The sequence below is a fragment of the Lissotriton helveticus genome, chromosome 2_1, assembly GCF_964261635.1.
Source record: "Lissotriton helveticus chromosome 2_1, aLisHel1.1, whole genome shotgun sequence".
Lineage (NCBI taxonomy): Eukaryota > Metazoa > Chordata > Amphibia > Caudata > Salamandridae > Lissotriton > Lissotriton helveticus.
In genome coordinates, this window is record NC_136059.1 from 1,905,820,370 (window position 1) to 1,905,833,565 (window position 13,196).

A 13,196-nucleotide genomic window follows, 5' to 3' on the forward strand; every position below is an offset into this window, starting at 1 on the left:
GCTTCCCTCCGCCAGATAGCTCGGGTGGTACGTCTTGTCATCTTCATTCAGCCCATTTTTCCAGGACCTCTCCACTTTCCAAGCCTTGCAAAGGCTGAAAACGCCTCACCTTTGCCAGGGTCTCACGTACTCCCAGTTTATTACTCTATCGGTGGAGGCCAAGGAACGCTTTGGTGGTGGCTATCCCACATGGAGGCGTGAAATGGGCGCACCATATCTGAAAGAAACACGTTAGTTAGATTCCTTACCTTAGAATAACCCCCAGGCGTCAGACTGGATCTGGAAAATTTTGCGTAGCAGTACCCTTGCGCATCAGTAGGCGTCGTCTGCGGCTCCGCGTCCGTCGGCGCCGGGATGACGTCGGAGTACTTAGACGCCGTCCTCACGCGCTGACGTCAGTTCTTCTTTTTTCATCGGCAGCTAGCGCAGGTCCGGAGAAGTCACTTTTTGACGAAAACTTTTTGATCTTTTTGATCTCTTCTAGTCTTCACGACGCTCGGTGCCGGTAGGGAATGCCCGGGTTCAAGCCCTGTACCCGACTGCAACCGACTGATGTCGGTTACTGATCCCCACCGCCGGTGCCTGTATTGCCTTGGGGCCGACCGGTCGTGCCCCGACTGCCGGGCCTTGACGTCGAAGGCTTGGCGGAGCGGTCCTGTAAGCGCCTCGAGCTCCGGCAGTCGACCCTGCGCCGCCCACGGTCCCGGTCCAGGAGGGGGTCGAGGGACCGGTCACGGGGCAACAGTAATTGAAGCTCGACGAGTCTACACCATTCGTTGGGCTCCAAGTCCTCAGGTAATAGGCATAAGAAGTCAAAGAGACGCCATCGCTCTTGTGACTACCCCCGACGCTCGTGCGACGCGGCCGGGGGTTCGGGTGACACCAGCTCCGCTGCAGGCGCTGCGGCCAGCACCATACCCGCTGGTCCCTGGGCTGAACGCGACGCCGGAGATCGAGGCCTTCCTCATGGCCATGAGGTCCCTCTCTCCTCCGTCGGGTCCTGCAGGGCCTCCGGGCCCCGCTGCCCTGACTGGGAGTCCAAGCGGGCCGGGTGCTCCGGCCCCGGCGCCATCGGGTGCTTCGGCCCCGGCGCCATCGGCAACTTCGGTCCCGACGCCGCAGGCTCCCGCTGGATCCGGATCCCCGCTGGTCGACCTCACGACCCCACCGGCGTCGACCCCCAGGGTGTCGCCCCCGGCACCGTACCCGCATGACGCCGTCCCATATCCCCCTCTCGGTCCGGATCCGGCGTCGGACCGGTGTGACCGACGCCGCATTCGACGCCGGCTGAAGAGCCCTTCTTCTTTGATCCGGCTCCATCCTTTGACCCTGAGTTTCAGGAGATGGAGGATGAAGGGGATTGGGAGGGGTCTGAGGACCCTCTGACACGCGAGTGTCAGTCCTTCCAGGACTGGACTGAGGAGCTAGGGGAGGCCAATGGTCTTGATACCTACCCTGACACTGGCTTTGTCTCCCCTCCTCCCGTGGCTACGGAGTAGGGGGCTGCTTATAGTGTGGTGAGGATGCGGGCAGCCATGGCCTTGGCGCTTACGCTCCCTGTCGCTGTGAGGTCTAACATCCTCACTGAGGTCCTTAAACCGCAGACTGGCGCTCCGGAGCCTTTACTGCCGTTTAATGAGGCTCTCAAGGATGTCCTGTTGGGCACCTGGTCCAGGCCCGCTACGGGCCCCCCCTGTAGATAGGAACGTCGCCAGGCGCCACCGCCCAGCTTCGAGCGACCCCATCTTCCTGTCCACTCACCCCACCCCCGAGAGCCTGGTTATCCAGGCCTCTACTTCCCAATCCGCATTCCCGACTGCACCTCCAGATCGGGAATCCAAAAGGTATGAACAGTTTGGTAAGAAGCTGTTTTCATCCCTCAGCTGTGGGTTGCGGTCAGTCAACACCGCTTGCCTTTTGGGCCGTTATACCCATTCTCTGTGGGATGCGGTTGCGGCCGGTCTGCCAGAGTGTCCGGAGGGGGCCCGGGCAAAACTCGCTCAAGCCCTCACGGAGGGACGAGACGCAGCTCTGTATTCTATACGATGTGGGCTGGATACCACGGAATCGCTGGGAAGGGCGATGTCAACGACGGTGGCGGTTCGCCGCCACGCCTGGCTGAGGTCCGACAACTTTTCGGCCAATGTCCAGAACACCCTCATGGACATGTCGTTTGATGGCAGCCACCTCTTTGGTGGCAAGGCAGATCATGCGCTTGAACGTTTCAAGGACTCCAGGGCTACGGCCAAGTACTTGAGCCTCTCGGGGGAGCGTCAGCAGCACTCTGCCTTTTGCTCCTTTCGTGGCCAAGTAAGGGGCGCCCCTTCACGTCCTGCCAGCCACGGGCCGCAGTCTAACATCCAGCGTGGCGGCGGACATGGTAACCGCCGTGGCGGTGCTAGGGGACAACGGCGCGGTCAGCCCACTTCCACTCCCGCAGTATCCGCCTCAAAGACCTCCTAGTCCGAGCTTTCCGGCCCATTTAATGCCAGTGGGGGGCAGGGTCTGCCATCACCTCCTTCACTGGCGTACCATCACTTCGGACAGGTGGGTGTTACAAATTGTCCAAAGGGGCTACTCCCTCCCTTTCGAGGCGACCCCTCCAGCCATGCCACCGCAGTACCACCGCGTGTCGGGTGGATCACTTGCAACTTCTGCAAGAGGAAGTGTCGACCCTCTGGGCCAAGGGGGCCATCAAGCACGTTCCAGGGCCAGAAGTAGGGTGTGGTTGCTATTCCCACTACTTTCTGGTTCCCAAGAAGGGCAAAGGGGGCCTACGCCCTATCTTGGGCCTACGGAACGTCAACGGCTTCCTACGTAAGGAGAAGTTCAAGATGCTGACTATGGCTCATGTATTAGCTGCCCTTGACCCCGGAGACTGGATGGTAGCGTTGGACTTGCAGGACGCGTATTTCCACATCCCCGTCCTGCCGGCCCACCGGCGTTACCTGCGGTTCATGGTAGGTCACGAGCACTTACCAGAGCCCCACGGCCGTTCCGTTCTACGGGACTTTCTGGTGTGATCTTGGTTCGCTGACCCACCATCGGGGTTGGTATTGCTGGGGTATCTCTTCTAAGGTAAGGAATCTAACAAACATGTTTCTTTCAGATGAACAAGTTACTTACCTTCGGTAACGATATATGTAAGAAACATTAGATTCCTTACCGCCCCACCCATCCTCCCCGTTCTGCGCACCGATATCTAGGGTTAAGGTCATCCCTTTCAGGGAACTAGTTTCATGGCACCAGTGTCGGTTATTATCATGGCTCTGCGTTTCTGGCGCAGAAAAGCTGTGTATAAGAACTGACATCAGCGCGTGAGAGCGGCGTCTAAGTATTCCGACGACATCATCCCGGCGCCAACGACAGGCGCGGAACCGCAGACGACGCCTACCGATGCGCAAGGGTGCTGCTATGCAAAATTTTCCAGATCCAGTCTGACGCCTGGGGGTTATTCTAAGGTAAGGTATCTAACTAACTAATGTTTCTTACAGATATATCGTTACCAAAGGTAAGTAACTTGTTCATTTGGTTCCCACCCAGACCTGGTCTTCGAGTCAAACACCAGCAGTTGTGGATGGGAGCTCGCTGTGCGCAATTCACCACAGGTGGAGTTTGGTCCCCCAACGAGCAATCCCTTCACATCAACTGCCTGGAATTGGCAGCAGGTTCCTTTGCGATCAAATGTTAGACCAGGTCCAGCTGTGCGTCCTGCTAAAAATGGACAATGAGTCTGCGGTCTGCTACATCAACCATCTAGATAGCACCCGTCGAGAGAGCTCTCCAACCTGGGCAAAGAGTTTTGGATGTATTGCTTCGGACAACATGTCTCAATGACAGCAAAACACTTCCGAGGCTTGGCCAATCAAGTAGTGGTTTGGCACTCATGCCATGTCAGGGATTAAAGCGTGTGGCAACTTCTTCCAATGATGTTCAAGGCCCCGTGCTCCAGCTGGTGCCCGTTCACCGGACCCCGGGGCGGTGGCAACCAATGCATTCATTCAGGATTGGTCTCGAGAGCAGAGTTATGCATTTCTCCCGTTGGCCATGATCAGGCGCATGACCGCCCAAGTGCACAGTCTGAAGGCGGATATGGTGTTGATATACCCTCTGTGGGAGTAGCAAGTGTGGTTTCCAGTTCTAATGGAACTTTCTTGGGTTTTTCCAATCCATCTACATCAGTCTCCTCAAGTTCTCAAAGATCCATCAGGAAATCCTCATCCTCTGGTAACGAACGGCAACCTTCAACTTACGGCATGGAGAATTATAGGGCAATATGGCAAGTCCCTAGCATGATCTGCTAATTTGAATGGATAGATGCAGCCAGTTTGAAAGTTTCTATATATTGGGATGGTTTTACATCACACCCGCGCATCTCTCATTTTAAGAAAGTGGCTGATCTATTAGGACTGCTTTTTTGTTTGTTATTCATAGAAAGGAATGGTTCCATATTTATTTATTTTTATTTCAGTGTAAATTCTGGTATTTCATTCCAACCCATGCAAGTAATATAGGGTGGGACTGGTTTCCGAAAGAGGTGATTTTTTAAATTCATTATTGACCTTCTGGTGATGGTGATTTTTTTCACTTTTCTTTGGTTGCGGTAAATAGTGTTCTTTACTTCAGTTTTTTCTTGAAAATCTTAGTTCTATTTTACTTTTTACCAGTTCAAAAAAAGTCTCACTCGTTTTTCTAAAATTCTTACTTTTTATTTTACTCTTATTAGCTCCAAATTTATGTTACTCTTTTTGCTTTTTCATATAGAAGGAGCTTACTTTTAATATATGACTCATTTTATACTACACAGATTCTCTGGATGGTCAATTGACCTTTTAGTCCTGATGATGACCATGAAATTCAACAGAGGTAGAAATGCTGTTGACGCATATGTGGCCATAAAACGAATGAAGGACACATTATTTTGTTTTATGTTGTTCCCTCCTTGTGACGTGTACTTTTTTCGTTTGCCACCTATCTGGTGTGTAATAAACACTGTTTCTGTACCAGCACATTCTATTGTCACTGTCTTAACTGTTTAATTGTTCATAAAATGTAATAAAATTGTCATATGTTTCAAGAATTATTTTGCTTATGGGTCTCTCTTCTCTCCTTTCTCTCTATACAGCTTTTTATTTAGTTTTTCCACTTACTATTTGTCTGTGATTTGGAATGGTTTGTGACTCATGTATTTTTATGCAAATTGCTTCATGAACCACTGTTAGGACTATATACTGACTGCCCCTGGTTCAGGTGTTCAAGGATGCCAATGTGGCTGGTAATTATCAAGAGACACAGCAGAACTCTTGCAGGCTTAGGCGGAGGGTACTGTTAAGAGGTACCGCTCAGCCTGATCCTGATAGGTGGCTTGGTGTCTGCAACTGAGTCTGGATCTCGTGGGGATGGACATTGTTCACACCCTGAATTTATTGGCCTCTTGAGCAGCAGGAGGTATGGCCTACAGGTCAGTGAATACATTTGGATCCGTTATCTCTGCGGGCCATGTAGCGATTGCAGATGCACCAGTGGGTGAACATCCCTTGGTGCGCAAGCAGCTTCGCGGTATTGGACTCTTTGCCTCCTGAACACAGGTACTCGGTCCTCTGGGATAAGAATAAGGTTTGACATTTTCTATCCTCATGGCAAAATAACAGGTACCGCTTCCGGAAGCAGTAATCAGCTACGTTAGTTATTTTGCTGTGACTTATCTCTTGCAGGAAGGTGTCCGATGTTAGAGGCCTAGACATCACGGGAAGGTTTTTTTTTGCCGGAAGAAGTCACCTTCTACGTTACCAGACACCAAATGTAATTCTCGAGTAATTTCTTACCCAGCTTTTATGGAGGTACCAAAGCTGTGAGATCTCAGATGTATAAAGGCATAAAAGAGTATGTCAGCGAAGTTTTGGCCCCACGGGGTAAGCAGCTTTTAACTGCTCTGAGAAAGCCTTTCCGAGAAGTCTCCTCACCGATCATGGTAAGGTGGGTACGGTGGATCATGCAGTAGGTGGGAATTGACACCAAGATTTTCGGTGCACACTCCGCTCGGGGAGCAATAGCCGCCAAAGCTTTGAACTAACATAAACCTCACCTCCGGGTCCTCCCATAAAATGAAATATTTCCTAGCTAAAGTAACAGAAAGTTTAAATTCTATTAAGGACTCGGAGGCGAGGTTTAACCCACCTTCGCATAAGTGATAGCCCACCTAGGTTCTTGGAAATCGTATGAGTGCAAGTAAAGTGTTTTGAATATCTTAATGATTTCTGCTGTATGGAATGCTTCTTACTTGGAAATCGTATGAGTGCAAGTAAAGTGTTTAGAATATCTTAATGATTTCTGCTGTATGGTATGCTTCTCACTTGATTTGTGATTAGGTGGGCGCAGTTCTTGATTCTTTGTAATGACCTTACTGTAATTTATGGTTCGCACATTTGCCTGCTAGAATTTAATTTGTTGTTGTTGACTTTGGGATCGCTTTCCCGGTGCTCTCTATATTGCAGGAACTGGTTCTTCAAAACAAGACTTAGGAAGTTCCTGTGGCAGCTAGGTCGCAGGAAGAGATTAGGGCAACTGACAAGGGACAGGACGGCTTATACGGATTGACACTCCCAGATTGGATATTGGACCGATTTTTAAAAAAGTTTTTATGCACTTCAGTTTCTGCCCTGGTGGTTATAAGAAATTAAGTTTTTGTTTGCGGTTGTGGTTTCTGGTTAACATGGCTGCTGTACAGTGAAAATGAAGAAAGGACAGCATAATCGGCACCTCCGAGTCCTTATTAGATTTGAAACTTTCCATTATGACAGCTAGGGCATTTTTCATTAATCATTATTTCTTGCATGGCTTATGGGCCTTTAAGATTGCACCAACTTTCAGACCTACAAATTCCAAACCCAGTTTGGAATTTTGAATAACAAAGCAAACAGTTAAAATGTGATTTTAATACCATGGTAGCACTAATAAGGCTCCAAAAAGGTTATTTTTAAAATAAAAAAGGCACACTTGCACCACCTGTATGAGAAATGTGCACAAAAAAGGAAAGAAAAAAAAAAGGATAGAAGTTGTCTATTTCTTCCCCTGCTCTTATCCCTATCCCCTGCACACACTTCTCTACCAATTTCCAGCTTCACAGTAACTCTCTCCAGCTCATGACTGAATGCACATACAGGCAGAATGAAAAGGAGCTGTGTATACGTTAATTTTACTACTGCCCGATCTCACTAGTTGACACTAGCGTCATCTAGGGTACACCTATGCAATTATTGCTATGTTCTAGTGTTTGTAATAGGGGAGCACCAATACCTTCGGTAAAGTCTGCATTAAATAAGATAAAAGAAAGAGGAAATAACACATTTTGAGAGTCTTTTATAACTCTCCCACTTTTGCCAGACAACTGATGCATTTTGACTTGACGTGCCCTGGGTCCCTGCAGTGACTCCCCACTTTTGCCAGACAACTGATGCATTTTGACTTGACGTGCCCTGGGTCCCTGCCAATCAGGTTCCCAGGGCCGGTGTTCTCGCCCCAAAACTAACCCAATTGGCATCTCTAGCCACAGGTCAGCCCCTGGTAAATGGTACCACAGGTACCCAGGGTACTGTGACCAGGGAAGAACTTAAGGGTTGCAGCACTTATTGTGCCACCCTTAGAGGCCATGCACCTTTACACACACACACTGCCTTTGCAGGCTGCGTGTTTTGGTGCAGAACAAAGTGATTTGTTGACATGGAACAATATCTCTGTGTGCCGTGCCTACAACCCACTGCTCTGGCATAGGTCAGTCACCGCTATACCTGGGTGCACTATACCAGTGGTGAAGGTACAGGAATATGAGTCCTGTACCCCTACAGTGTCATAGTCCATTCTTACACATTGTAAGTGCAGTGCTGCCATTAAGAGTATACGGTGCTGGGAGTTTGTCATTACGAACTCCCCAGCACTGCACTCAAACTGCTCAGCTCATTAAACCCACACTGATGCCAGTGTGGGATTTAATGAAAAATGCACACAGAGGGCATCGTAGAGATGCCCCCTGAAAACTAACCTACCACTAGTTTCCAGGCTGAGTGGCTGTTTTCAGCTGCCACCACCAGACATGTTTCTGGACCCCAGGGTCGAGAGCCTGCTGCTCTCTGGGGCCTGAAACAATGCACACCCTGGGACGAGCAACCAAGCCTCCTCCCCAGGATGGGCAGGGTTCACAAAAGGGGTAGTTTTAAAGGCTGGCCGCCTTTGTGAGCTTCCCCATACCACTTGCTGCTCTCAGCAACTGGTCCCCATCGGTTCTGACCCCCACTTTGGGCGGGAGAACTGGAGGGAAAAACAAGCAAGGAAGAGAGGTGTACCCACCTCCCATCAAGCCATCTTGAAGATGGGGGGACTCAGGAAACGAGGGACATGCTCATGCCCCCTGCCCACTGGGGTGTGACATAATAGGGGGTGTACCCACCCCAGGGAGGGATCCACTGGTCCCTGCCTTTTTCCTACCTGTAACACCCCTATATCTAAGATTTAGGGGCACACCTGAACCTTGCTTCCTCAGACAGAAAGAAAAGACAAGAAGGAGCAGGACCGAACGGCCGTGCAGCAGCTAACAAGAGGAAGACGCCTACTGACTTGACCCCAGCTCTACCGGCCTGTCTCCACCTCGAACCTGCTCCTGCGAAATCACGGTGGGTCCTGCATCGAGCAACCTTCAAAAACCTCAGAGGACCTGCCTGCCTTCATCTACAAAGACTGTCTCCTGTGAACACCGGATTTGTTCATCTGCAACCTCTGACCCTGGCCGGAAACCGCGAATCCGAACCCGGCGTCCACGGCCCGAGCTCAAGTGGGCAAACCCCACGATGAGGTCTCCCCGGCGACCCTGACCTGAGATCCGGTGACCCCTAACCTGCCTCAAGCCTCCAGCCGATGCCTGCAGTCTAAATCCAGAAGGCCCCCCTAACTGCGACCAGGAGCTGGTAAGAAGACCCAACCCCAAAAGGCACCCCGGCACCCAAAGCCCTACGGCCTTGTGTGCCCAAACCGACAGTGCCTAGCCAACCCCTAACTTCCCAACTTACCTCTTGAAGTGGTGGTCGCTCCCAGAAGACCTTTGTCCCCAAGCCTGCAGTGTCTTTACAAACCGGAGGTCCTCCATTGAAAACAGGCCGTCCGACGTCGAAACAGCACCCTGCACCCGGACGCCCTACAGCCGCTGAGGGTGTACCTTTGGTGCTACTTTGTTTCCCCATTTGCCCTGAGTTAAAGTCCAGGAGCTTTGCTCCCACAACCAAGTGGCCTGCTAGTCAGCAGCCACCAACCGGAGGCCCCCTATCCCCGACTGGATAACATTGGGCCTCACCTCTCTGCACCCGGCCGCCCTAGTGCAGCTGAGGGTGTAACTAGAGTGCATCCTTGACCCTGGGGGACCACTGAGTCTACCCCCAGAACCTCAACTCCCACTATCAAATACTTACCTCAAAGCGGATAACACTATTTTCCTCCATAGGATAACATTGACAGTTTTTCTGTGAAAAGTTTCCAAGTGTGGAGTTTGAGAAACAAAAGAAATTCTTTAAAATTGCATAATCTAACAAACACGATTTTACTTACCTGTTTTCAGGAAATGTCCCAGAATAGTATCTAGGTATTTTACTCTGTGTAAGCCTGGTAATCTCAGAAGTTACTTACCTGCTATTTTACGAAAAAGCCTATTCAAGTCAATGTACAGCATGTACTAACTATTGCATTTCTCTGCATCCATACTGTAAATCATACCAAAGTGCATGAAAAATTATCATTCAAACTGTATTTCAATTGCATTACTTCTGTAAAGTACTTATTGCTTACCTGTGCCAGGTTTGCTTGGTTCTAGAAAATAAAATAACGAAAAGAATCTTTTTATACAAAAACAATTGGTCTGTAATTCAGTCTGAGTGTGTGAATTCATTTGATAGCTGTGTGTACAACAAATGCTCAACACTGTCCTCTGATACTGCCTTACTGCTCGACCACACTCCCACGAATAGAGAGTGAGGTACTATCTAACTTTACCTCTGCATACCTTTGGGGTTTCACTGGACTCTGGCTCTGTATATACTATACCAAAGTGAGGTATAGTTTGTACAGAGTCCTACATAGTCTATGTAATGTAACAATATAAAGTGTCATTTGAAGTGAAGCAGACCCCACTGGCTTTGTCAAAGTGTAAGAACACCAACATATAACAAGCAGGCCTATTGGCTTTATCAAGGGGTCAGCACACCAACATATATAAACCTGACTTATTGACTTTGTCAATACATCCACAGAATTTATAATTAACTATAATCCATTGTGCTTCCATGTCTATACATTCCACTGATTCATATTAATCTGTAACCTACTTATTTTAAATAAAGCATTTTCCAACAAAACAACCATAAGCATATGCAGTCTTTCGTAAGCCACAAAATGCAGCCACACAACATGAGGTGTCCAGGCACTCCAGATGAAGAGCATACAGATCCAGCTCGGAGTGCTTTGAAAACATATGGTAAGGTCTCCTGGGGTCATGAATTCAATGATGGAGGAGATTTACTGCAATTTTTGTTTTTAAATGTTCCTAGAGGGGGCTGCTGTGCTCCCTGCAGCTCCAACACACCATTAAAAAAAAAGCTTGTTGGTGACTTTGCCCCTTCTAGAGGCACAAGCATTAAACAAACCTTTATTAAAAAAAACACCCATGCAGGACATTATAGGGCGCTGAACAGCTAGAGTAGTGAATATGAAATGAGCAGCTACTCTGCTCATTTCACATTTTTCCTTGATTTATAAATGTACTTTTTTTCGGGGGTGGGGGAGACCTCTCCCCAAGCTTTTTTTTGTTGAAGTCCCCAGGGACGCCATCCCACAAGGCAGATGTATTTTTAATTTGGAGAGGGGGCATGGGCCCCCACTCCCCGAGCCACATTATGGCTCCCCAATAATAGACGGGGAATGCAGGTTTGCTCACGTCTGACGGGTGCAGAAAGGAAAAAGTGCTCCCGTCAGACAGGAACAAACACATGGAGTGGGCTCCCGCCACACCTGGGATGGCCACAGGTAGGGGAGTTGGGGAGAGGGGCCACCTGCAGCTCCAAGACCTACAATTGCTTTGTGTGCTGCGGGGCACCTACTGCATTATTCTACTTGTTGTGGCCCCGGGGGAATGCGGTCCCCAGAGCCAAGTAATGGCTCGGGGGAGGGGGGGCACATGCCCCCTTGCGTTTAATATAATGCGGTAAAGGTACATTATACAGAACAATACACATAGCATGAAAATACACAGGTATGTAAATTTAGCAGCATTTGCAAAGCAGAACTTCGTATAACTGCATAATACTACTGTGTACAGGCAATATCCACATGCAAAGTATTAAATGAATCTGTATACTGTTAACACCCACAGGCATAAGTATAGCTACATAAAGGTAGTTCAAGAGCAGGGATGCACAGTTGAGACGCAGATGCACAGTTATACAGCAAATACAAATATATATAACATTTTACAAATAAACCCTGAGGCAAGAGAAAATATATACAGATAATGCTTAGGTGCAAATTTAAGGATGCAAACAAGTAGCATGCATATGCAAAGTATGTATGTTAATAGATAATGTCCAGATTTAAAGCTAAAATATGTTTAAGAGTAACACCAACCTGCAATGTGAGGGCTTTACAGGGTGGCATCAAAATCTAAGTGACAATACACACATAATGTAAGTAGTGCTAGATGTGTGAAAGCCAGTACACTGACTTGGAAAGCTCCAAGATTAGGGTGTTCACTTTGTACAACTGCTCCCCACATTTTCAAATGCTCATAAATTGACAAATCACCGAAAGCTATCTATTAAAAAATTAGAAAAGAACTTACAGCTGCGACTTAATTTGGGCAGCTCCTTTGGGGAGCTGATTCAAATACAAGTGAATGTTTATATCCTGTTTAAGAGTCAACAAGCAAGATGAAGGCTCTGCACAGAATATAGATTTTTCCATCATGCCAGCATTTCTGCTATAGAACAGAAGAAGTTGTCTGTAGAGGTACCTGAAAATATTTAAATAGTTTAAACAATTAATATTAATATTTATTCCATAATTTATCCGACAGTTTTTGCTATCGCACTGCAGATACTCTTAGCATGGGTGGCAAGAGTGCTGTACAGATCATTAAAGAACTGACATACATAAGCAGTAAACCTTCAACAATTACGATAACCATGTGCTTGGAAAGTTATTAAACAATTAATCAGGAGTTAACAATATTACTTATTTTTCTCAAAGCATATATAAGGGCTGTGCATACTGACAAAACAAATAAAAAAGGAGAAAAGAACAAGCAGGTTTAGAAGTCCAAGGAGGGCGGGGCAAGAGAATGGAAACAAAGGAATAATATTGTAGATATGGGAATAGGCGTGGGTGTACAGGAGAGAAGGTATGAAATATAGGTGGAAGGGGGCAGGAGTCCATCATGAAGCAGCTTGAGCGGTGCTTTTTAAGGTTAAATCTGAAAAGATGCAGGGAGGGAGTGATTCTGGAATGAGCCTGATAGAGCATTTTAAATTCTTGGGGGACTGACAGAGAAAGATAATGTTGAAGCAGAGAGCGGCACTGGGGCTGAAGCCGGCAGCGTAGGACCTCTTGGCGCCAGGGCCGATGGCGCAAGATCCTGCGGCACCGCGGCCGAATCCGTCAGTAGTGTCGATGGCCCAGCAGGATCCTGACACGGGACCGCGGGGCCCAAAGGCGCACCGACGGGAGCCCGAGGCCTAAACAGGCGGTCCATGGCAGCAAGAAACTCTTGCACCTGTGCAGGAGTCGCCAACGGACCCGGGTAAAGTGGGTAGGCCGCAGCACTCCCAGGCTCCGAAAGAGCTGCCGGGCGGAACCCCGGTCACCCTCGTCCGCATCAGAGGACCAACGGAGGGACGTCGGAGAGCGACGCTTCTTCTATTTCTTTTTGTGTCGTTGCTTACCCAAATCCGAGGGTGAAGACTTGGAGCCAGAGGAGCAGTGATGGTGGCCCTACGAGCGTTCACGTGGGCAGCCCCTGGACCGCGAGCAGCGCTGGGACAAGTGCCAAACTTCAAGCAGCTTCCAGCACAGCTCCCTTAAAGCCTTCGGGGTCAAGGCCCGACAGTCCAGACAGGACCGGGAGTTGTGGTCGCGCTACAGGCAGTAGAGAAAAATGTTGTGGAGGT

General features: G+C 48.8%; 1 protein-coding gene across 5 annotated transcripts in view; it reads right to left on the bottom strand.

Moving 5' to 3' along the window:
- The window catches only part of ADAD1 (adenosine deaminase domain containing 1), a 1,111,472-nt gene that overhangs the window by 415,272 nt on the left and 683,004 nt on the right, over positions 1-13,196 (bottom strand). For all 5 annotated transcript variants that reach the window (XM_078676822.1, XM_078676823.1, XM_078676824.1 and 2 more), the window contains one exon: positions 11,873-12,043. In XM_078676822.1, coding sequence (XP_078532948.1) covers positions 11,873-12,043 — 171 coding nt within the window. The remainder of the gene's footprint in view (positions 1-11,872; positions 12,044-13,196) is intronic.